At 36.0% G+C, this 27,408-nt stretch overlaps 1 protein-coding gene across 1 annotated transcript; it reads left to right on the forward strand.

Moving 5' to 3' along the window:
* The first annotated feature begins 11,289 nt into the window (after positions 1 to 11,289).
* On the forward strand, positions 11,290 to 12,571 carry LOC127131439 (probable carboxylesterase 18). The gene has a single exon (XM_051060361.1). The coding sequence runs from the start codon at positions 11,487 to 11,489 to the stop codon at positions 12,492 to 12,494; it is 1,008 nt and encodes a 335-aa protein (XP_050916318.1). The 5' UTR covers positions 11,290 to 11,486; the 3' UTR covers positions 12,495 to 12,571.
* The last annotated feature ends 14,837 nt before the right edge of the window (positions 12,572 to 27,408 follow it).

Consider the following 27,408-nt stretch of genomic DNA (forward strand, 5'->3'; position numbering starts at 1 on the left):
TGGAAGGCAAATACCCCATAAACCACTTATACAGCAGCTGAGCACAACATCTAATCAACCCCCCACGCCGCTTCTCGTTCAGATTATGGACCGAGTAATAGACATCTCCAACCAGAGTAGGAATGGGATTCCTCTATATAAACAACCTGATGGCATTAAGGTCCACGAAGCTCTTCTGATTAGGAAACAGGATGGTCCCATAAATGCTCACAGCAATCAAGGCACAAACAGTCTTCCAATTACCTACAACAGCATGTTCCTTGGCCTTAGCCTCCAAGAAACTCAGATGAAAACCAGGCAATTTCCCCTTTTCCTTCAAACCCCCTTTTGTCACCTCTGGGCTCAAATAAAGAGCACGAGAGATCTCAGCAATATCAGGCTCCCCCTTAGTGGCATAGAAAGGAATCTGATCTCGGATCTGAATACCCAGGATGCTGGCATAGTCCTCCATCAAGGGTCCCAACAAGTAATCCGGGAAGACAAAACATCTCAAGCCCGGGTCATAGAACTGGAGGAGAGTATGAATGGCACTCTTATCGCTGTCTGTGAGCCTGAAAACCAACTTCAGAATACCACCGTATGCCTCACGGAACATCCCCACATGGTCGGGTGTAATCACTGCTATCATATCTCTCAGCACACTGATCTCTGGGTCGATGAAACTATAGACAACATCGTCTTTCAAACCGGTCCTCATGTCTGGAGCAAAGAAGTCTCTCAACTAGGATCTTGATCAAAAATGTCCCTGCATATGGATAAACATGAGTTAGATGCAGGTAAATGCAAAATGTGAATGATGCTGATGTATGGATGCAATGCATTGTGCCATCCTCCAAGTCATTTGAACAACCGCTGCACTGAGTTACGGCCTCTGAATGGATCACAACCATCTGAGGTACTGGGCAACCCACAAATTCGACTTGGGAATTCCGAAATAAACGGAACTGAAAGATATATCACCATCATCACCAGAGAACCACTGATCTGATAACCACACAATCATCTGAACCAGCCCGGGGAATCCTGAAATAAACGGATCCCCACCGATAGATACCACGGACGGAACTCCGGCGTCTCGGAAATAAATCCATAAATCCGACTTATAAATAGGACTCTGATCAATAGCTGAGCCATTAGTCACCATCAAAGTCACCATCAGAACATGCATCTGTAAGAATCAACCCTCCCCTCACAGGTGAATTCTAATCAGGTCATCCTAAGGCGGATAATGGTCTCGACAATCGGGCAAAGATACTCAACGGGTTTGCCCTTTCGGGTGTGCCGTTGTAGCTCTCTTAAGATCTTCTAAACCAAAGATCCGGGAAAGAACAGTCACCGAAGTCAACAGCTCAGATAAGGTGACTCAACCAGAGTGGATACTCCACAAAGGAAGAGCACTCTCAAATAAACCTCGTCCAGCTTGTGGTATGTCACGTCACCCAAAACATGTTGACCTAACATGAGAGGCAACATGAGACCACACTAATCCTAGGTGTATACTCGGGCCTGGGTTTTAGCCCCACTCAGAACACCCACCCCAAACAGAGGAACCACCTGTACAGAGGACAGCAAAATGATAGCATGATGCATGCAAATATTTATGCAAATATATACACAACAGAATAATGATAAATGCAATAAATAGAGAAACACAAGCAACCTAAACTATCCTAGAGAGCGCTAGGAGAGACTCGCTTAGGGAAGATGGACCAGCAATAGGTCAACTTCTTTATTCCCTAGCAGAGTCGCCAGCTGTCGCATCCGTGAAAAACAACCGGCGGGCTAAAACAAAACAAACAGAGCCGCCACCGTGCGTTATTTATCCCAAAGAGGGAAAGGAAACGCTCGAAGTAAACCTGGAAAAGACATGGTCTCGCGACCAAAGAGAGATGGGATCGGGAGTCGGTTATGCGAAGGGATGGTATTAGCACCCCTACGCATCCGTCGTACTCGACGGGATCCACGCTCAGAAGGAAAGAAAAAGGTTGCTAAAACTGCTCAAAACAAATGCACACACACACACAGGAAACAACACAGGTGGAGGAAGAGGGGAACGGGCTCGCTAGGATATCGCATCCTATGCCTACGTATCTCATCTGGAATGAGAATCAGAGCTACCGTAGTTCGGCTCACGCACGCCGAAACAAAACACACACAAACAGGCAAACATGGAAACCGAATGCCAATCGCTGGGCTTACATCGGACTCCGAATCAAACAAGCACACTGGAAACCAACTGCCAATCGCTGGACTTACGTCGGACTCCACACAAACAAACACCAAATAGGATACGGACTGCCAATCGCTGGTCTTACATCCATCTCCTAACACACAAGAAGGTTAACACACAACAAGTTACTAAGGAGTCTGGCACTCGAGCCTAGTAACTGTCAAGCAAACATACACAAAAAGAAAAAGGGTGAACACACAGACTACCAGGGAGTCGGGAACTCGAGCCTGATAGCTGTCAAACAAAACACACGCAAAAAAGAAAAGGGTGCCCGGAGAGATCTCGTACGATCTCCTGCCTACGTACCTCATCTGGTATGAGGATCAGGGCAACGTAGTTCCCCTGAACAAGGGAGAAACTTTCTCCTAACCAGAGACTGGGAAATGACAAACTAAAAGGGAGTCTGACTCGAGCCTAATAGTTATCATGCATTCCACAATGGTCCTAGGTTGAGTTTCTATCTAACTTGCACAGTCAGCAAGCTATCCTAAACAGGCAAAGCAAAGCAAACATACACACAATTAGCACACACTATATACAAACAAAGTGGGCTCACACAAGGTTAGGCTGTGAAACACAAGCCAACTGGAATCGGGTGTAGTTAGCTCTTAACCCTAACATTGAGAGTTAGGGTGAAGCAGATGAAATGGGAAGTGAGGGTAAGACCCCACAACTCTTATCCCTGGCCTGGGAGAGCTTCAGACAAATGAAAGTGGGAGTTCAGAAGGTTGGAACTCTTCTCCACATATGACTGACTCAACAAAGATCTTGGGTTAATATTCACAATGCATCAACACAAGGTGTGTGAGCAAAGTGGATGACACACTGAATAGCAGGAGATGGATTGCACATCTCTTCTATCTGCCAATTGCCTTATCAAAGGTCTTTTCCTGCTTGGCACAAAAGTAAACAAACACAAGCATTGCCTCTTAAGGAGGGCTTCAGACAGGTGCCTGCCCAAGTAACAGGACAGGTCTTCCAGACTACATGAAGTCAGTGAGTTATACCTCAAATGGTTAAGCAACCAAGCAACAGTAAAAGCAAGTTCAAAAGAACTTAAGCAACTAATGTACCTGAAAACAATCTAACTCAATTAGTATACAACTCAAAAAGTCAAGCAGACAATCTAACAGTCAACAGTTAACTGTACAAAGTCAAACAAGCAAGGCAACAATGTACAAAGCACAAGCTCAACTCAAATGAGCTACAAGCCACCTACAAAACAAATCAATGTTAGTCAACATCAACCAATCAACCCAATTCAAGCAATGTGAATCAATTCCCTTATGACCATATGCTCCTTATCCTGAAAACAAAACTCAAACATAAGCACCAACCACTAGGACAACGCCTAGGGTCAAAGAGGGAGAAATAATTCAAAACAGAACATGAAAATTGACATGAATCAAAATCAATCCAATAAGAACCTAATCCAAAAGGTTCCACACCAATATCATGCACCAAAAGTATTTCACAAATCAAATAAGGCAAGGCATGCAAGTTGGAAACACATTGTGACAACAGAATGAACAAATGCACAATACTTCAAAAATGCTTCAATTAATCCCAAGAAAAATCATGGCTAAACATAACACATTACATGATCAACACACCAAAAATCAAGGCATTTGGACAAGTCTAAGCATGGCAAATAAATTCCATAAGGCAAGGTAAGCACAAACAAGCTCAATTAGGGCACAATTTGATACATCAACTTAACACCAGCCTAAAACAGAATTGACAAATGATAAATGCCTCAAACCAAAGCCAAAATAAACTTCAAAGTGTCTAGAAACAATTTGCAAAATTTCACATTCATAGGATACACAACCAGCATTTCACAAATCATTGAAGTTCATGACTATTCAAAAGTCCACAAATGACTAACCAGCAAAGAAAATCCCAAACAAATCAGAAATGCATCCAAAAATTCCACAAAAATTCATGATCAATCATAACATCCAGAAGAAGCATCATGCAAAAAATCACATCATTTGGCATTTGTTTGGCATGGCAAAGAAAATCAACAAGTTGAGCAAGCAAAGGTGTGACACACATTATCACACCTACATTAACATGATCATAACTCAACAACCAGAAATGAGAAAAATACAAACTCTACACCAAAATGTCAATTACGATGTCTAGTTTAAGCATGCAAAGTTTCAAAAGCATTGGATGAAAATCCATCATTTCACAAAGCATATGGCAAGGTAGGTCAAGAAAACACACATGTGAACAAACCCTAGGCAAAAATATTTTTCATCCATGCACAATTTCTGGAAAAATAGTCATAAAAAACTAGAAATTATGAGAAACAACATGCAAAAATTCCCAGGTCATTTGGATCATCCATTAATTATTTATGAATTTTTTAAGTGAATGAAAAATAAAAAAAATCATGTTGAATGCATAGTATGAATGAATGGAGAAAAGATGAAAATAATGCAAAGCAATTTGGATAAATGCCTCAGCCAGGACTCGAACTGGCCACGAATTCAAATTGGAGCGCTTAACAATGAAACTCTGCGTTTCATTAAAGCCTATGTGGCAAGGCCGTGCGCTCCTATCCAATCATTCTGCCATGCAACTACCACGTGGACCAACGCATGGATTGAAACACAAAAACACATGCACAGCGCGCTAAACAAGATCAAACACACTTCTGGAATTAAAACCCTAGGATCTTCATGCGCATTCATACGTGTTCTTGAGCTCAAGAACAAACTTGTCCAGAAATTCACAACCAGCACACCATTGGATTCGTCTTTCAACATACAACACTAACCTAAACTCAATTTAACCTAATTCCACATGTATCCAGAGATTCAAGCCAAAGAAGTTTCATGTATCAATCTTAGATCTAACATATCTCACTCGTTTCTCCATGAAAATCAATGAGACAAAGCTCAGCATACTCAGGGATGAAAGATCTACAACATGCACATAAACATTTCAAGAATTGAGGAACTCGAATTCTAACCTTCAAGCAAGTGCAGAAATGAAATTGTAGCTTTCAGGCCTTGAGAAGTCCAAACAGTTGCTCCCACACTCTTGTATGATGATTTGGATGAATGCTTGATGCTCAATCTTACACGATTTGGCCAGAAAATCCAACTGCCATTGATGGAGGTGAGCTTCAACAGTTCCAAATCAGCTCGAAAATTGATGGATCTTGCTTCCAAAATGTCCAATTATGCTTGTGGATCAAGGATTGATCAAGAACAAGACAAGGTTTATGAAGAAATTTGATGAAAAAGTGAGAGAACCAAATGAAGAAAATTGTGAAAATGGATCTAGATCTGAGAATTCTGAAGTGTTAATCATGAAAACAGTTATGCTTTAGCTTTTATATGATGGACTAATGAAGTTTGTTAATCACAATTAAGCAATGCAAATGGATTAGTGAAATTGAAGGTGTAATGCCAATTTGCCAATTAACCCCTTATGCATGCATGACAATGCTACAGTACACGAAATTCTGTGGAAATTCACTTGAAATGCTATGTAGAAGCCAAATGCAATGCTAGGAAGTGAAAACAATGCCTAATTTTTGAATTTGGAATTTCCCTCCAAAATTCAAATGAAAATGCAAATATTTTTGTGATCAGAATGCATGGATTATGATGCATGAATTGGATAGTGCATGTCTAGAGAGAAATGTACAAAAAAGAACCACTCCATTTGGCCTTATGGTTTGAAAGTTATGCACTTGTGAAGTTCAAATTCATTTGACCATGATTGATCCATATCTTTCCAACCATACATGAGAAATTCATGTTCTTGGACTTTTTGGAAACGGGAGAACAAGATCTACAACTTTCATGTTGAACAAAATTTCATTTGAAGCTTTCTTGGTCATGTAATCTTGAGGAAAAAACCTTTCCATTTTTGATAATTTCAAAGTACAGGTCACTTACCATTTTTGGAAAGTTTTGTCCTGACTTTATTTTCTTCAATGTTGATGTTTGAAATGTCAAATGAGACTTGTTTGAACATGAATGAAGTATTTCTAATCACTTCCCACCTCCAAATCCAACAGTTGACTTGTGGTTGACTTTTTCAGTTGACAGATGACTTGGTCATGCACAGATGAATTTGAGCCTCAATCTCCTGATGAAATGGCTCCAAAATGAAACCCTAGCTTACACAAGCTCCATAAAACCATATGATGACCCCCATCTCCATGAAAGACCTCATCTCCTTGACAAACCCTGATTGGCTCAACACAACTGATTAGGGTTGACCAGAGGTCAAAACCCTAATCCCAAGGAATCTGATCAGGCACAATGAACCTCTTGGTGATGATAAGACCATGATGATGGTGATGCACCACTTCAACCAAGATAATGATCAATCTCCTTGAGGAACCAAGAAACCCTAATTGGAACACAAACCCTCAGATGGTTAGTGAACAATTCATGAGGACCCTCAGGTTTGAATCTTATCCTCTCCATCTTCTGAGAAAGACTTAGGAGGATGACTTGCTCAATGTTCACATGATATGCAAAGATGCAATGACTAATGTCCTAAAAATGAAATTCAATATGCTAAGCTAGTCCCAAGAGAGGAGGGCAAATTTTGAGGTGTTACACCTTGGTTCTAGGGTTTTCTCTGATTCAACCAGTTTCCTTCTTGCTGATTTCGACCAGTCGAATTGTTATAGCCTCCTCTGCTTTTGTTTCCATTCCAGCTTCCTTTTCCTTTTCTTTCTTTTGCTGATTGCGCCTGCAAAGCCATATCACTCTTCGACTTTCCTGCAGCTCTTTCAGTCATTATTTGTTCATGAGATTCAAGCGTCCCTTAAAGTTATTCCTTTGTTAGATTTGACAAATCTTTCGACTCTTCTATGGCTACTACCACGTGGTTGAACTTTGGAGCCAACGACCTCAAGATCTTTCCAACAACAGATTTTGATGTCAACACTTCTCCACATATCTTCATTTGATTCACTAGTTTCATAACCTTGGTGAAGAAATTAGTTATGCTTTCATTGCCTTCCATCTGAAGCAATTCATACGTTCTTTTGTGAGTTTGTAACCTCATCTCTTTCACCTTCTCCGCGCCTCCAAACGATTTCTCCATAATTTCCCATGCTTCTTTCGTTGATTCTGCATCACTAACCTTTTCAAAGTTATATGCATAAACACATTGATGGATTATAAAGAGAGCTTTATAAGCTTTCTTCTTCAATTCTTTATGTGCAACCTTTTCTTGATCTGTCGCGTCTTCTGCAAGCATTGTTACTCCTTCCTTCACAAGATCCCAAAGATCTTGATAATGGAAACAACCTTTATCTGCTTGCATTAATTCTTATAATTGTTTTTCTTGAGAATCGAAATATTTACTAGAAAATGTCTGTTTGGATGATTCGTTGCCATGATGATTTTCTTCCCACGAATCGTTTCAACCGGAGCTCTTGCTACTAGATGTTGGAAATTCACCACAACCTATGGAGAATTTCAATCAATCTTGATGAACAAGATTGTTATCACCCACACAATAGCAATGAAAAGAGAAGAACAATGGAGAAAGAAAGAAAGAAAGTAAAGAACGATGAATGAGAAGAAAAATTAAATTCTACAGAGTTTCTCTCTTTCCAGAAACTGTGGAAAACTTCTTATTCACTTTGCAACTGTAAAATACTGTGAATTACAATGTTATGAATACTCTATTCATTTTGTTACAAGAATAAGGATTACTCTATCTATTTATAGATTTAGGTTAACTTGGACCTAAAGTCAAAGCTCAAAACTATAAAAACCCCAAATAGCTAACACTACTAAAATAAGTCTAAGTCGAAATCCTATGTGAAGCAACATGCTTCGACACTTCGATATACTAACACAACTCAACACACTAGGTGGTTCGACACTTTCCTGCTTCTGTCGAGCAACCTACTTCGACACAAGGAATTACAATTCAACAATATTCACTTCTAATTTCTAAAACAAAAACAAGTAAATATATTTCACCATATATTTACTTATTTGTTTACTTATTGTTGTCATCGTTATGTTTTATTATGAATTTAAAGATGAAGCTGCATATATTTTCTTTTAAAAAATTAATTAATTTTTTATTTTTATATTTTTGTACTCATTAAAAAAGTTATGAGTTTTATTATTATATTAATAAAAGATAAAAAAAATATTACTTCAATAATTAAAATTAATATAATTGATTTTGATATAAAAAAAGAGAAAAATTGAAAGAAAAAAATGTAAATTTATTAAATACTATATTATGTTTAAATTTATTAATTCTTTGTGTTAAAAATTTGAGATTCAAATTGACCAAAATATAATATTAAGTTATTAGAAGAAAACTTTAACTTTTTAAAAACCTATTTCTCATTAACTAATGTCTTTTAAAAAAAAGGGAAATGATAATTAGTATTTCTGGGACACTTTTTAAGATTTTAAAATAGCAATTTTTTTTTTTGGAAATGTTCCTATTTAATACTTTAAAAACTGACATGGTTAATTATTTTATAAAATATTTTTTTTATTTGAAATGTTTAAAAAGTATCTAGTTTAAATAATGTATTGAAAAAAATAGTTCTTGAAAAAGAGTTATTCTTCAGAAAGTATTTTCGAAATTAATCTTTAAAAAAAATTATATTTAATTTCTTGTAAAATTTAACCAAATTATATTATTTTCTCTAGTAATATTTTTCTCAAATCGATTTTTTTGCACATGGAGTATTTAGCTGTTAATGCCATATTCACTTCTTTTTTCTAAAACAAAAACAAGTAAATATATTTCACCATATATTTACTTATTTGTTTACTATTGTTATAATCCTTATGTTTTATTATGAATTTAAAGGTGAAGCTTCCATGTCTTTTCTTTAAAAAAATTAATTAAGTTTTTATTTTTATATTATTACACTCATTTAAAAAATTATCAATCTTATTATTATATTAATAAAAGATAAAAAGTATTACTTAAATAATTTAAATAAATATAATTGAATTTGATAAAAGAAGTAAAATTCAAAAAATCTAAGTTTATTGAAATATTACATTACGTTCAAATTTACTAATTCTTTGTGTTAAAAATTAAATAGAAAGTAACATTGAGATTAAAATTGACCAAAATATAACATCAAGTTACTAAAGAAAAACTTGTAAGAGCCTGTTTGATTCCCTTTTTAAAAATAGTTTTTTAGTTTTTGAAAATTGAAAAATTAAAAACTCATTTGATAAATAATTTTTAAAAAAGTGGTTTTGAAAACTGTTTTTGTTTTTTAGTTTTAAAAACTAAAAAATCAAAACTAATAAAAGTTGTTTTACTTTTGAATTTTTAAAACACAAAAACTGAAAACACATGAAAAATTTGTAAATTTTATTATTAATAGTAATTACGTTGATTTGTTAAATATGAATTTGCAATAGAAAATATGTTTTTGTTATACTCATATACGTAAGATAATTATTTGCATCGGAAAAACTTAACAAATAAAAAATATTACGTTTGTACAAGAGAACACATTTTAATTGGTTAGATATTTTCATTTTTATAACATGTACATTATATATTTATCTATTTTTTATTTTTTAATAAAATTTAATTATCATTCTTTTATGTATTCATTATGTGATTGTTTATATTTTGACATGACCATTCCGTGAAATTACATTCAAAAATATTTAACTTATAGAAAACAAATTGAAATTTGTAAAATTGTAAGATAATAATTTGTAAATTTTATCTCTTTTAAGAAAATGATATGATTGGAATAAAATTAATTTACAAATAGTATTTTACAGTAAATTAAAATAAATTATAAAGAGATTAATGGAGATGTACTAACCTAGAAAATTTTTTTACACGATCATTCAATAAAAATATATCCTTTTGCTATATCATATAAATAATTTTAAAAAAATAATAATATGATTTAGTGGGATATAATCGTTATTGATCTAAAATTAATTTACACTATCAATGTATCATCCATTTTCTCAATTGTAACATAATTGTTTAAAATTAAAAATTAAAAAAATAAATTTATACTTTTTTTAATAACTCTTTAATATATATAATATTTTATCATTTACTTATAATCACACTATTTCTAAAAGTAAAAATCAAACAATATTTGAATTAGTTTTTAAAAACAAATCAACCAAACAAGTTTTTTTTTATTATCTCAAAAATAGTTTTACAAAACAAAGTTTCCAAATAAATTTTTATTTTGTTTTCATCCTAAAAACAATTCTTAAAACTAATTTATAAAACAGTTTTTAAAAATAAAAAGTTGAAATTGAATCAAACAGAGTTTTTTTAGAACCTATTTCTCATTAACCAGTGTGTTTAAAAAATTGTGGTCGAAAATACTTTCTGAAGAATTGCTCTTTTTCAATACTACCTCTTTTCTTCAAGACACATATTTGAAAAAAATCCGGACTTTGTTAGTCAAAAATTTATTTGAAAATTTGAAGTATAAGAAATGTTATGTAGTTTTTAAAAATAAAAAATTCTACTTATTTGAAAAACAAAAAAAATAATTGCACTAATTTTTTTTTAAATGGTTACTTTAAAAAGCACCAAACATTTTATTTAAATTTTTGTTGTTGAAGTTTTTCCCTAATATTTTTTTATGAAACCAAAAACTTTTTCAAGAACTCATTTCCTCGAAAACAATTTCAAGACAAATGCAAAAATCTTTTCTAGAAAACCAATTTCACAAAAACACTTTTGAAACTAAAACACAAAATTTGATAAATATACAATTAAAAAACTGTAACAAATAATATAAAAAATATAAGAAAAACTATATAGATAAATATTAAAATTGACACTTCATATTAACACAAACTTAAATTTATAAGTAATTTAACTCAAAATTTATTCTTTCGTTTTTAACAATTTGAATAGATAATTTAAGTAAGATGTTAGTTGTTCCACCCACCTTATGTGTGAGTGTGGCAGCACTATCTTATCAACTTTTCATTTAAAAGCTCAAATAAATCATCTTTCAACACTTAAGAATTATACGTATACTTACATTCATTGGACCAAAACGATTGGTGCAAAATTAGTTATTAGATATAAATCAATTCAATATCCTAATTGTTTTATTCAATCTATCCCTCTATTCCTAATTGTTCATTCCGCTTAATATAAACACTCCATGATCTCTCATCTCATCTCATCTACTCAACAAAACATAACACACATATGCTTACTCTTTCCATTCCATTGTAGTAACTAGCATCACCAAGCAAAGGTTGTTAACAACCACACCATGTCTTCAACCTCCAAACCTAACATTTCGTGGATGGTGCGCTCCTCTATGTCAATCCTCTCCATCATTTTTTATATCACCCGTCGTTCTAATGATACTATCAACCGTCGCCTCCTTAGACTCATTGACTGGAAAATCTCTCCTAACCCTAACTCCAAATCCATCAACGGTGTCTCTTCCTCTGACGTCATGGTGAACTCCACACACAACCTCTGGTTTCGTCTCTTCATACCTTCCTCTACCACATCCACTGCAATCTCATCCCTCCCGGTTATCATTTTCTTCCACGGAGGCGGTTTCGCGTACCTGTCTCCTTCTTCTATTCCATACCATTTTCTTTGTCAGTTGTTTTGTCGTTCTTTTCCCGCCATTGTAGTCTCTGTTAATTATCGACTTATCCCTGAGCATCGTTTTCCATCTCAATACGAAGACGGTTTGGAAATGCTAAAGTTTCTCGATAGAAATATTGACGTTTTAGGAAAATCTGCTGACATCACTAAATGTTTTTTGGCGGGTGATAGTGCGGGTGGAAACCTGATCCATCATGTGGCAGTTCGGGCTTCCTTAGAGAAGTTTCAGATGTTGAAACTAATTGGATTAATTTCAATGCAACCATATTTTGGAGGAGAGGAACGAACCAAATCTGAAATTCGTTTGAAACGGGCACCCCTTTGTTCAATGGATAAAACTGATTGGTGTTGGAAGATGTTTTTACCGGATGGGTCGAACCGAGACCATGAATCGTGTAATGTTAGTGGACCAAATGCAATGGATATTTCAAAAGTGGATTATCCAAATACTCTTTTGTTAGTCGGTGGTTTTGACCCGTTAGTAGATTGGCAAAAGAGGTATTATGAGTGGTTGAGAAAATCGGGAAAGGAAGTGGAATTAATTGAGTATGCAAATATGATTCATTGTTTTTATTACTTTCCGGATTTACCTGAGACTTCTCAATTTATTTCAAAAGTTAAAGATTTTATGATGAAGCAAATGGTTAATATGAATTAGGAGTTTGAAATTTTAGAAAAAATATTAACTTTAAAATTCTGTAACAATAACATGAGAAAAGGTGTGCCAGAATAAAACTATATATTTATATGTGTTCATGTTTTATTAAATTAAGAGAAATAAAAAGTGATGTATACAAATTGTTCATTGTATTGTTTAGTTGTAATTATGTTATTTTGTAATACCAAAGGTAATTATGCTCCCAATTTTCTTTTATTGTTTCAGCAGTAGTTTTTATGTTATTTTTTAGGTTTTTTCTTAAATAGTTTTTTGTCCTGGTTAGTTGGCATATTTTTTAATTTTTATCATATATCTCTTTTTTAGAACGTGTTCTTAAATATTGAGCCTCATTTGATTTTCGTTCTTATATATTTTTTTAATGTTTTTAAATGTGTTTTTTTTTTTATCACGGTAAAGAAGATGATTTTTAATTTTCGTCAATATATCTTAATAAGTTTTTGAATTTTACAAGGATGAAAATCAAAAACTTTCTAATTTAAAAGGGTGAAAATCAAAAAGTTTTTAACATACAAAAACATTTTAAAACAAAAATTATACGGAGACAAAAATCAAAAAGATTGGACGTATCTAATGACATGTTAAAAAAAAGATACATGAAAGAAATTCAAAAATACGTTAATTTATCGGAATCAAAAGACTATTTAAGCATTTTCTTTTTATTATTTTACAATGAACACAATTTTAATATTGAGATGATTTTTTATTTATAATTTGAGATTTTCGAAAATTAACTTTTTTTCAATTCTTATTTTTAGTTCAAGCCTTAGTTTTTTTTATTAAATTATTCTTTTACTTTCATCATATTATAAGTATGGAAAATATATAAAGTTATTAACATATAAAAATAAGGTAAAATTATACGAGGTGTCTTGTAAGTTTTTTTAAATAAATTGGTCATTTTAGTTTTTTTTTTGTAATAATTTGGTTTATTAAATTATCAAAGTGTGCATTATTACCCTTTTCTAACCGACTGAATGTGTTAATTATAGATGCAATATTTTGAATGATATGAAAATGATGAAGTGTAACCAGAAATAAAACAATCACACATTTTTAAATGTTTAAAATATGAAAAAAATGATATAAAAATCACCATAAAGATCCGATTGTTATAAGAAAAACTTAAATGACTGAGTGCACAAAAATAATAATTTAAAGGAGTATAATATTGCCTAAAAATAATAACAAATGATTTAAAAAGTTAAATTTTAAAAAATAAGAATTTTAATTTTTATCGGTTGTTCATTTGTTGTTGTTGAAATCCCTTTTGATTTTTGAATAGTGCGAAATTGTATTCGAAAGATATGAGCGGACTCAAATTGAAATTTTAGGCGTTATATATGTTAGCTGAACAAGAATATCTTATTTTTTTTTATTTTGTATGAGATTAAAGCCAATTGTTGAGCCTTAGTAAGAGTGGCTCAATGAATTAAATTGCAATTAATAAATTGATTCTAAAATAATAAATAGAAATAATATTAAGGTGGTGTTGAATTTATAGTACTTGAACATCGTCAATTTCATAATATATGATGTGTTTGTATGAAATCATGTGAATTTTTGATAATGTGCTTTATTAGTTTTACTCAAATGTGTTGTTGTCATACCCCAAAATGTATTCTCCCTTTTGCATAATTTATTTATATACATCAAATCATATCATGCATGACCATTGTATTTGGTCATGGGATCACAAGCATAGCTATTGTATAACTTGTATCTTAACATTAGGATTTCATCTTGTTTTGCTTAACGGTTAACCCTAACTTCCACAAGAGATGGTACTTATTTGTTCTTGTCATTCATACAGGTAATCATGCTCCAAATCAAGGCAAGACAAAGGTCTTTTGATCAAGGGAAATGCAGGTTTTTTCATGATGGTTCAAAGTTGGTCCATGTGCTTGTTTCCATGCCACTTCACTCAATCTCTATGTCATTCCCAAGATTATTCAAGCCTTGATCAAGTTTTCATCAAGGGATGCTTATTTTATCATCATTGTGTCTTGAAATGCAAGAAAATGCCACGTTTGCACAAAGGGGTACAAGTAAGTTTGACTTAATTTGCAAATATGCCATGCTTTTGGTCCTAACTCCTTCAATTTTTATCAAAATGACAAGATTCTTTAACAAAATGTGCCTTTTGTAATTCCCTATAACTTTTATTTAAGGGTAAAACATCAATTCATTCATTAAGTACCTCATTTGTGCAAAGGACCGAGTTGCCAAAAGGGACCAAAACCTTGCCATGACCCCTACTTTCCACCCTTTCCATTTTCAACTCAAACACTCTTTTGATCCCATTATTTTTTTCTTATTGTTAAGCTTATGGAAAAGATAATTTGGCCTAAGTTTGACTCAAAATACATGAGGGAATCAAAATTTATGGTGTCATGAACTTGGGGCCTCAAAATGATCCAACATGCTGCAAAGTGCTTGACCAATTGCCTAGCCCATAAAACCAGGTCATGAACTCAACTTCACAAGCATGTAACTTTCACCTCAAATCTACTTTGAATGTGATTCTTTTTCATCTTGTTCTACTCCATGAAATGATCATTTTTCTCAAAGAAAATCAGAAAACGCACGAGGGGATTGAATTTGACCTAAGCTTGAACATGGTGACCTAAACTTTATTTTGCACTATGACCTATATTGTTGAATCATGCACAAATCAACTTGGGACCATTTCTCATACGTGCAAACTCATTTCACATGACCAAACATATCTGATGACAACATGGAATGACTTACAAAGCTCCAAAATCACGAGTTTGGCACCAAATTGTCACACGATCGGGATCTGAAATTTTCCAAGTTGATTCACACGAATTCAGACCTATTTCACACATTTTTGAATCCTAACACATTCCCTATAAATAGTGGAACCTTTTACCTTCATTAGCAAGCTTTGAAAGCCAAAGAAACTCTACAACCATTGAAGCCTGATACCTCAAATAACCAGTCACTCTCTTTTTCAATTCAAGCCCATTTGCTTCCATTTCTTTGCCCAAAATCCTTCATCGGCATCCTCTGAAGTTGTCTGAAGCATTGTCTTGGTCTGAATCCTCCTGCAGCCTTGCATCTGGATCCACCATTGTTGACTTCTGAAGCTCCAATCAAAAAGGTAGATGCGAGTTACCATTTCAAGCAAACAAGTTACCACAATCTTCGCCTTGTTCCACTAATCAAAAGCCCTAACCTACTTGGTATTTATTTTAAGTATTCACCATTTAATTTTACTTTGAAGAACTAGGGTTCTTCGAGTTCTTGAGCAAATTCTCCCTGCTCAAAGTAAATATATTGCTCGGATGCAGGGAGACATGAATGATGAGGTGTTTAACAACTGAATCCATGCTTGATTCATGTTAAAAACACGAGTTCAGAAAGTTGCAAAATCAAAATCTGAAGGTTGAAGATAAAGTTATGCGCGCACTTTGGAGCCAATTTCAAACATCCCAGTCAATCAGCGCGTGCCACCTCTCATAGCCGTTGCATTTGAATTATTTCCCTTTTCTTTTTATTTCCTTTAATTTCTTTTTCTCCTAATTTTTTTTAATATCTCCTTTATTATTTTGCAGTCCATTTTTTTCCAGAATTTCCTAAAAATATTTTCTAGCGCATATAATTTTTCCATATTTTTAAAAAAATTTTTTGCATTTAATTCATATTTTCTCTTATTTTTCATTTTATTTTTTTAACATTTTTATTTTATTCATTCTTAAAAAAATTGGACCCCAACTTTTGAGGTCACGTCACCCTTAATTTTGTTAACCTTCTCCCATTTTCTTGAATTTTTATTATGTGTTTAATTACCCCTTTAACATTTTCTCTTTTATTTTCTTTTAATTAATCATTATTAATTCATTTGTATCATTTTATCATTTATTTTTTATTCTCATCTGATGTTTTGATTTGAGTTGACCATTTGGTTGATGATTTCTTCCACATATCAAAATCATTGATAGATGGACTTAAAGTTGATTCAACCTTCTCTGATCCAAAATTGTTGATAGATGATTGTGAATCATCTTCAATACTTTGCATCAGTGATATGTTAACCCTCGATGCGTCATATTTTGTGTCCTTTGATTTGTGGATAGAATGATCCCTATGTAGTCACCTTGACTCCTCTCTTCACTTCTTTCTATCTTCATCTCCTTTCTTTTTTAATCATTGTTGTAGGAGATTAACTTTGTGTTAATTCTCTAACTTGTCTGATACATACATTATTATTGAATGACCTCAGATAGTTATGGCTTCTACATAAGCCTACTTGAGATTGCTTAACATAACGCTAAATTGTCCTGACACACTTCATTAATCATTAACTCCTAACATTACTTTATCCTCTTTAAATTACTTCCATTTAATTTTTTCCATTTAATTCAAGTCATTTATTTTATGTCATTTACTTTTATGTCATTTACTTAATGCACTTTAATTTTATGCTTCACTAATCATCATCTCACCTTATACTCTATTCATTATGCCTTATTTATCTATTGTTTCTTATCTTGTTTGATTGCTTTGCTTGTTAAATCTTAATGAATCAAAACATGATAAAGTAACTTTGACCTAATCTTAAACCTATGCTTGACTTGGAGTGTTGAAGACCTTTTGGACAATGGACTTTGACTTAGGTTTAAACCCTTTGCTTGACTTGGAGTGACCTTGGACCCATGGACCTTATGGACATTTTGACTTGCTCTGCTCCTGTTGAACTTTTGGGTTCATGATCTTGTTCATATGTTTATTCATCTGCCTTTGCATTCATCTACTTAGACTTAACACACTTTTACACACACATGGCTTTCTCTTGGGCTACCTAACAATGAGACATAGATCAGTACACTTTGCACCCACATGGCTTTCTCTTTGGCTACCTAAAAATGAGACCTTAGGCTATTTTTGTATGATCATGCATCTTTGTTTGTTCATAAATCCTACTCCTTTGATTTTTCTTGTTCAAGTTTGATCAGCTAGATCCTTTCACCTGATACATTCCCCTCTTTATCTTTGTCAAGTGACCATAAGCCCCTTGGACACTTGATGGGACTTGCCTCAGTTACTTTGAAACAATCCTTCAACAAGTACAAGACTCTCAGTGGATTACAGATATCCTCAACAGATCATCATCTGACTCATCCCTACAAGCATCTTTGGGAACCTGCTTCAACAAATTATCAGTCATTGGCTAGGCTTACATGCCATGAGCCTTATACAATAGAAAATGATGAGAGGCGATCTTCCCTACCATTGTTTAGAGTACCTCTTTGCACAGGATGTAGACCCTAGCTGCTCAGGGTATTCGTTTCTATTAATAGACTTTAGTGCAATTCCATGTCAATACACTGTCAAGTCTTCAACTTGCCCATGTGGCTCCTTTATCCTTCCTGGTTCAAACACCATTGTAATCACTTCTTTTTGGGTTGACACCTTTATGGTTATTCCCTGGGTTGACACCTTTATGGTTATTCCCCTTCTTGGTTTAAATACCATTGTAATCACTTCTTTTGGGGTTGACACCTTTATGTTTACTCCCTAGGTTGAAACCTTTATGGTTATTCTCCTTCTTGGTTTAAACACCATTGTAATCACTTCTTTTTGGGTTGACACCTTTATGGTTACTCCCTGGGTTGACACCTTTATGGTTATTCCCTTTCTTAGTTTAAACACCACTCTTTAACATATCAGTCCATGTGACTTGGCAAGACCCTTGTCATATGAGTCCTTGTGCTTTGACAAGATCCTACTTTTCTCCCTTACCATATCAGTCCATGTGCCTTGGGAAGACCCTTGTCATGTGAGTCCATATGCTTTGACAAGTTCCTACTTTTCTCCCATGCCGTATCAGTCCTTGTGCCTTGGTAAGACCTTTGTCATGTGAGTCCCAGTGCTTTGAAAAGTTCTTGTTCTGATCATTACCATATCAGTCCATGTGCCTTGGTAAGACCCTTTTCATGTGAGTCTTAGTGCTTTGACAAGTTCTTGTTCTCCTCATTACCATATCAGCCTTTGTGCCTTGGTAAGACCCTTGTCACGTGAGACCCAATGCTTTGACAAGTTCCTGCTTTCTTTACTTACCATGTCAGTCCCCGTGCTTTTATAAGCCTTTTCTTTCCAATTTAAACACCATCCCCAATCATATATTTTTCCCAGTCTTTGTCCTCTGAACTACGGAGCTCTGACTTCATTATTGCACTATAAGGATACGTAGGCACGAGGATACTAATCCTTGGCGAGCACCTTTCTTTCTTTTTCTGTTCTCCCCGGTTCCAAGAACTACGAGGCTCTGACTTTCTTATTGCATCATGAGAATACGTAGGCATGAGGGACACAATCCTCCTCGAACACCCTTTTTTTCTTAACCCCCTTTCTTTTATGCAGGCATCAAGATTGTAATACCCATCCAAGCAAGAACATTCAAAATGGTTCCCATGGAATACCATGGATGTGAGGGGTGCTAATACATACCCCTTGCATAACCGACTCCCATACCTGTTTCACTGTTTCCTTTTGGGTTTTATCAATATTTTGCTGTCCCTCTTTTGGGATAAATAAAGTTCAGTGGTGACTCTGTTGTACCTTTGAGCGTGTGATGTGTTCAGTACGTACATGAATCTCCGTCAGCTACCTTCAGTTGTGCACACTATATGCAAGATTATGTGAAACATTTGTATATGAATTAGGTGAAAGTCTCTATATGTGATATAGGTGAAAACATTTGTTGTGAAAATTGTGATTATGTGTCTATACTTGGTGATGATAAGAAACTTGAATACATGATTAGTTGTTAGTGAAATGCAACATGTTAAGTCTGGTGTATAGTATTTGGCTGCATTTTGGAAAAACATGTATTCAAGCAAGATGTTGGACAAGATGTCGTAACATATTGGTTCAACATCATAATGTGCCTTGTTTCAGTTTCTAGAAAGATTTGTTTCTATTGTGAAATATCTAAAGATCCTCTGAAGATTTATTTCACGAGATGTATGGTTCAAGAAATGCATGTTCTAAAAGCAAAAAATTGTTTTGCTTTGCCTTGTTCTTGAAGTAAAGATGTCAAAACATTTTAGGAAACATCTGATATGATTGGAATCAAATATGCAAAAGATTGTGTATAGTCCTTGGATCTGTTGTTAATCAAGCCCGAAGCCCATGCCTTCCTAAGGTTATTTAAAGATCGTTTATAAACCTAAGAATGCATCGAAGCAACACTAAATATTGTCTATGTTAGGGTTTAGTTGTCTTTGTTATTTGTGAGCTTTTCGAGTATCTCTGTGATACTTGAATTTGACTTGTTTTATTGAGTTGTAATTGTGAATTCATGAGCTTTTAAGCAAGAGTGGATTCTATTTTCAGATATAAGTTGTTGTCACTGTTGTGTAGGGAAGTAAGAGGGGTCTCGTATCTAGGAGAGTCTTAGATAGAAACTTCCATGGGTATAGATTAGGTGAGAAGTTTGTAAAACCTGAGGCTGTTTAGAACTTTGAACTAATTTTAGTAGATTTCCTTCTTGGCTTGGATTCCCCCAGATGTAGGTGGCGTTGCACCAAATTGGGTTAACAACTATTTGTGTTATTTACTTAAGTGTTACTTTTTTAAATCCTAATATTTTTTATGGTGTGACAATGTGATGATCCTTGTGTCGTGACATACGGGATATGCATATTAGAATTTCAATTGGTATCAGAGCAGACATCCTGCCTTATTTTTGGGTGTGATCCGAGAGAGATACTTTCCAGTACCATGGACAAGGAAGGAGGATTTATTAACAGACCACCCATCTTAGATGGCTCCAACCATGACTATTAGAAGGCACGTATGGTAGCATTCCTAAAGTCTATGAATAACAAGACCTGGAAAGCTGTCATCAAGGGTTGGGAACATCCTGCCGTGAATGAAAAAGATGGGAAGGCTACTGCTGACATAAAGCCTGAAGAGGACTGATCAAAGGAAAAGGATGGATTGGCTCTTGGAAACTCCAAAGCTTTGAATGCTCTATTCAATGGAGTCGACAAAAACATATTCAGGTTAATAAACACATGTACTTGTTAGACTATGGCACGGATCTAGAAGGGGGGGGGGGGGGGGGGTTGAATAGATCCCAATTAAAAACTTGAGTCGGCGCTACCAATTTGAGAGAAAATTGGTTTTGAAAATTTGTTTTGAATGCGGAAGCGGCCGAGTAAAATTTTAGTCTAAAACGAACCGTTATTGGAAAACCGGATATGCGTTAAGCTAATGGATTAGAGATAAAATGAAATACTAATCACTACACTATTTGCACACTCAATTGATATATTTCACTAACTAGCAAGCCTAGTTCCAATTATCCAAAATACCAAATTAAACTGAGTGCAAACTTAAGACAACTTTGGCTTATGCAAATTCACAAACACTTGGTATGCATACACTCCAAGAGATATTTGAGTTGAGTAAGTAATTCAAATTTATCTAGTACAATATACTATTGTACTTTGTATTCAAACAGCAGTTTTAGTTTCTTACTCAACTTATATCAACGTTTGGTAAAATTGCTAAAACTAAAATCACTTAATTTTTAAGCTGAAAAGCACTTATGCAGAAAATTAAAGAAGACAGAGATTTGATGAGGCAGTTCCCCCGCCGTCCTCGCTTCGGGGTACGTCTGCCCTCAATTCTAAAATTAGAATTGAGATGATTAATTAGATATCACCTGTGAAATTTAATCGTTTATACAAGGATTGCAAAGCATGTAAACAACAGAACTTCCAATATGTTGAATGATGCTTCCTATCCTTGCTCCTTGATTCAAGATGAATCAAGACCTTCGATCGTTGTTGCTAGACCTCTGATTCCAGCCCCTTTGTTGAAGAATCTTCCGTTCTTCAAACCCTCGGCCCGGATGATCTCAAACACAACGAGTCGAACCCGAATCCTTCACTTCAATGCCACCGAATCCGCTACTAGACTGATGAAGACTTCCTCTTCTCAATCACCTTCGCTCGGCTGAATATTGATGAAGCGATTCGTCCAAAAAACCCCAAACACAAACCCGTATTGGAGGACAAAACCCTAACGGTTTTATTCAAGAAAGAACCTGCCACAAGCTTCAACCCGAACTGGATTCTTCGATCACAGCTTCGAACCTTATCACCTTTAATCGATCACGAACCACATCAAAAGTAATTGTGTGCAGTTGATGTGTTGTGAAATGTTGAAGATGAAGATGATGAGTCTTGGACACCTTTTTCACTCTTTCTTTTTTCCTTGAACACTTGAACTCAAATTAGCAAATGTTAGTTAATAAAAGTGTTTTGACTTCTATATATAGTAACTGACAAAACCAATAAAAAATAACAGAATTTCAAACAGTGGAAATAACTCAGAAAACTGAGTTTACGCACGAGCGGTCGACCATAGGTCGGCGTGCGCTGAGTCGTGAGTGATGCGCCGACCCTTATGGTCGACCCATGGTTCCATGCGCTGACCCAGGATAGCATCATTATGCTATGCGCTGACCTCTGGTCGACTCAAGTGATTTTTGCGCTAACCCGTGAGTTATGCGCCGACCCTTATGGTCGACGCAAAGAAGCATGCGCTGACCAATCTTCAGTTTAGTTGAGCTTTGCGCTGACCCGTGAGCTTTGAGCTGACCCCTATGGTCGACTCAAGGCCTTCAAATCTGCATAAAACTGTGTTTTGTGATTTTTCATGCATTTCGTCATGATCACACTTTGTCCACATATGTTTTTAATCATTATAATAGGTTTAGACAAACGTAGAAAAGGATATGATGGGTAATGTGTTGCATTTGTTTGTAGACGTGCATGATGGTCTTTTGTCATCATCGAAACTTGCGATCGTATGTTGTCTGACTCTTTGTCTTTACATACTCCCCCTTTTTGATGATGACAACCTGTATAAATCAACGTGACAAACAGCATGCGGTATTGACACATTTTACACACTCCCCCTTTCTTTTGTAATCTAAGGCTATCTGCAGAAAGCGACTGTTAGTTGTGGGCATTTTTGTCTGCCTGCTTTGTGCACTTTTCTCCCCCTTTGACAACATCAAAAAGAGAGACAGAGTGATTATTCAAGATAACAAGGAAATTTCACAGGAAATAACATAAACAGATAATAATAACACACCAATGTCATTTCTGAGCAATAGTCAGTTATTAAGAACAAGTAAAACATAGAAATACATTCAAAATAACAATCAAACTACAAAGTGCATGTGAATGTCTATGTCCTAGTGGCGGTGTCCTGGATGATAACAAATGCCCGGGTTTTTGTAAGGGTCAGCCATAGATGATAAGTATTCGGTGACACCGTTCAGATGCTTGAGACTCTCGTCGATTGACTTTTCCTGAAGTTCAAATGAAGCCGAAAAGGTTGCAAACCGGTCATTCATGCTTGTAGAGAAGGAGTCGAGACGCTCATTTTGGGCTTGAAGTTGCTCGTTGATATGAGCATAGCGCTCATCTTGAGCTTGCATGAAGGACTGTTGAGCGATCTGCATATTGCGCATCATATCCAACAGTTTTGAAGAATCTGCTTGCTGTGGAGGGGACGGAGGAGATTCTTCCTCATCTTAGTGATACGGCTGATAAAATTGACGTTGAGTTGACCAGCCCGTATGTTGCCATTCACCCCATCCACCCCAGCGTGGAACATCTTCTTCATTTGTATGCGACTGCTGAACCCAAGCCGAGCCGGAGTAGTCATGAGTGTCAACGGGTGGAGGACTATCATCTCCACCATTGTGATCAAAATCGTGCCTGGCTTCTTCTTCTTCATTTTCTTCTTCATCATCTTGTTCTTCGCTTTCATCACTGTCATCATCTGCAGGAACATTTGCTCTTCGAATAAACTTATACATTCTCCGCTCATTGCACCAAAGATATCCCATCATAGACATAGTTTTTGTGTTGAACTCTTTGTCAGATGAGATGGAAGTGTACGGGAAAGACGGATGATTAACGTTGGCTGCAGTCAGGACCTCTTGAATGAAGGATCCGTAGGCAAGAGCCGTTCCTCGTCCGGAGTCACGTAGCCTAAACATTCTACTGGCAATGTAGTACGGCCAGTTGATTTTCATCTTATTTTTCAGAATGTAAATCAAATGAACCTCGGCCGGTTCGACTCTGGAGAGACCGCCCTTCTTTGGTCGCAGGATTCGTGAGACAACCCACTGAAGAATCCTTTCTCCGGCTTTCAGCTTGCCGGCAGTGACAGTTCGTGGGAACGCGTCACTGTTCACAAACTGATCAGGATAGGATCGTCTCAACATGTTATTCAATGCACTCTTAAACTCATAGCCATCTATGTGGTGAGAGTCAGTTACCTCAGGTAGAGGGTTTCCAGCATTATCAACAGACATATCAAAATATTGGTTCCAGATATTTGATTTAAGCGGTACCTTTGTCGGACCAATTCTAGAGTGAAACTTGTGCCTACGAAAGTTGTCATGAAGGCCGGCATAGAACACTCGAACAAGGTCTTCACTGTATTTAGTATTACATTCCAAGAAGTTGATAAAGCCCTGATGCTGCAGCAGAGCCAGGACTTCAGGAAGGTGCATGCGTTCAGCGGTAAGTTTGTAGAACGCATGTTGTTGCACAACTCCTCTTTTGCCGAAATCTCTGTTGAAGGCTTCGACGCGAGCGGGTGGAACGAGTGATACAGCAGATATGGGGAGAGATGCGGCGGATGATTCTCGGGATCTCTTGCCGGAAGGTCTGCGTGATGTGGAAGCCATTTGAGCAAGTTTGAAACTGAGTGTTTGGGTATAGAGAGAAGGTTTAAGAAGGGTTTTGAAAGTGATTCTGCTAGAGAGAGGTTTCTCCCAATTTATAGTGGAAAGGTTAGGGTTTTGGGAAGATGGAAGATCAAGGAACAATAGCCACTAGGTAGATGCAAGTTACAAAGTAGTGGGTAGTTTGAAAGGTGATGGAATGTAAATGCACACTTAATGATGATTTTTTGAATGGGAATGCATGAAAAACGATTTAAATTTTTCTGCAGAAAAACGAAATTTTCGAGCGATGCGTCGACCATAGCCCTGTATGCGTCGACGCATACTGTTTGGTTTTTGAGAAAATGCAGAAATTATTTAAGCGTGCGTCGACCATAGCCCTGCTGCGGTCGACTCATACAGTCCAAATTTCAATTTTTCACTATTTGGCACATGCGATGACAGGTTTGATGCATAATTAACAATTCATACAGCAATAAACATCCAAAGAGAGAGATCATATATATATATAAACAATATCATTATGAGATATAACTATTGTAGTCATGAGATTTTGCAGAGAGAGAAAGAGAGGAACAGTATCACCTCAATGCCGGAGTGACTTAGTGAACGGTAGACTTGTGCTTACAACAACATAGATTTGTTAGAAGTACAAGATTAAAGTCTTATATGGAATTAGGTAAAACAGCAGATTATAGTGCCCGTTCCGAAATATCGAGAATGCCAAGTTCTCGGCGGATATGAAAGAAAGGTTCAGTGGCTAGCGGCTTTGTGAAAATGTCCGCTAGTTGATTTTCAGTATTGACATGTTCAAACACAATGTCACCTTTCTCTACATGATCCCGAAGAAAGTGGTGACGTATTTCGATATGTTTGGTGCGAGAATGTAGCACAGGATTCTTGGTTAGGTTAATGGCACTTGTATTATCACAAAAAATGGGAATACGTTCAAGTTTGAGATTAAAATCCAATAGTTGTTGCTTAATCCATAGGATTTGGGCACAACAACTACCGGCGGCAACGTATTCCGCTTCGGCGGTTGACAAAGCAACAGAAACTTGTTTCTTGCTATGCCAACTGACCAAAGAGTTTGAAAATAAGTGACAAGTGCCACTTGTGCTCTTCCTATCCGATTTGCAACCGGCAAAGTCGGAATCGGAAAAACCTACCAAAGAACAATCATTACCTTTGGAATACCACAGTCCATACTTCGGAGTACCGGATAGGTATCGAAGTATTCGTTTGACGGCTTTTAAATGGGATTCCTTGGGACATGATTGATATCTTGCACACATGCATACGCTAAACATAATATCGGGACGAGAAGCAGTAAGATAAAGGAGTGAACCAATCATACCTCTATACCGTTTTACATCTACTTCCTTACCGTCTTCATCTTTGTTCAAGTTGGTACACGTAGGCACGGGGGTGTCTATGGCCTTAGCTTTTGCCATGTCAAATCTCTTGATAAGGTCCAAACAGTACTTTGTCTGGCTCACGAAAGTTCCTTCTTTGAGCTGTTTAATTTGCAGACCGAGAAAGTATGTGAGCTCCCCCATCATACTCATCTCGAATTCGCCCTGCATAAGGTCAGAAAACTCTCTCACAAGATTCATGTTAGTAGATCCAAATATGATATCATCTACATAAATTTGCACTAATATCAAGTGCTTTCCTTGACGTTTAATGAAGAGGGTTGTGTCAACCTTTCCTCTTGAGTATTTTTGATCGAGTAAGAATTTGCTTAGTCTCTCATACCAAGCTCTAGGAGCTTGTTTGAGGCCATACAAAGCTCTTTTTAGTTTATAAACATGATCAGGATACTCATGGGATTCGAAACCCGGAGGTTGTGCGACATAAACCTCTTCATTTATGTGACCGTTAAGGAACGCACTCTTGACATCCATTTGGAATAGCTTAAAGTCTTTCGCACAAGCGAAAGCAAGGAGAAGGTGTATAGCCTCGAGTCGGGAAACCGGCGCATAAGTTTCCTCATAGTCGATGCCTTCCTCTTGGTTATACCCTTGCGCAACTAAACGCGCCTTATTACGGGTTATTACCCCGTTTTCGTCCAGCTTGTTCCTAAACACCCATCGGGTGCCGATTACTCGATGATCTCGCGGAGGAGGGACGAGGTCCCAAACCTCATTTCTGGTGAACTGATTAAGTTCCTCCTGCATTGATAAGAACCAGTGTTCATCGAGTAGGGCTTCTTTAGAGTTTTTAGGTTCCATCTGCGAAACGAAAGCGAAGTGATAACAGAAATTACTTAGCTTAGATCGAGTTGTTACACCCTTTGAGATGTCCCCGAGAATGTTGTCTATTGGATGGTCTTTGGAAGACTTTCAAGCTTGAGGGAGATCATTGTTTGAAGGCGGATGAACTACCTCGGTTTCTTCACGGTGTACATCTTTGTCCTCCTCAATTTTGACTATGTCGGGTTGATCAATCCCCGGCTAGCCACCTTTGAGTATGTCTTCGGTAGAAGTACCTGCACCATGAAAAACACTACCCTTTCCGACGTTTCTCAGATTGGATTCATCAAAAGTGACATGTACAGACTCTTCTATAGTAAATAATCGTTTGTTGTATATTCTATATGCTTTGCTAGATTGAGAGTATCCGAGGAAGGTACCTTCGTCGGCCTTGGAATCAAATTTCCCTAAGTTTTCCTTTCCATTGTTCAATACAAAACATTTGCAACCAAAGACATGTAAGTGAGAAACATTTGGCTTTCGCCCTTTTAAAAGTTCATACGGTGTTTTGTTTAGAATGGGGCGAATGAGCACCCTATTCAGAACGTAACAAGCCGTACTAATGGCGTCAGCCCAAAAGTATTTCGGTAAGCCACTTTCATTGATCATTGTTCTTCCCAATTCTTCCAAAATTCGATTTTTACGCTCCACAACCCCATTTTGTTGAGGAGTACGTGGAGCGGAGAAGTTATGATCAATACCATGGTTACCGCAATATTCTTCAAATAAGTGATTTTCAAACTCACCTCCATGATCACTTCTAATTGCAACAATGTTTGTATTTAGTTTATTTTGGGAAAGCTTAGCAAATCGTTCAAAGGCGGCGAATGTGTCGCTCTTACTTACTAAGAAAATAGTCCAACAAAATTGAGAAAAGTCGTCCACTATTACG

Source organism: Lathyrus oleraceus, chromosome 1, assembly GCF_024323335.1.
Source record: "Lathyrus oleraceus cultivar Zhongwan6 chromosome 1, CAAS_Psat_ZW6_1.0, whole genome shotgun sequence".
Taxonomy (NCBI): domain Eukaryota; kingdom Viridiplantae; phylum Streptophyta; class Magnoliopsida; order Fabales; family Fabaceae; genus Lathyrus; species Lathyrus oleraceus.

Excerpts from the sequence above, each read along its gene's own strand:
- LOC127131439 (XM_051060361.1), top strand. The coding sequence starts at position 11,487 with ATGTCTTCAACCTCCAAACCTAACATTTCGTGGATGGTGCGCTCCTCT.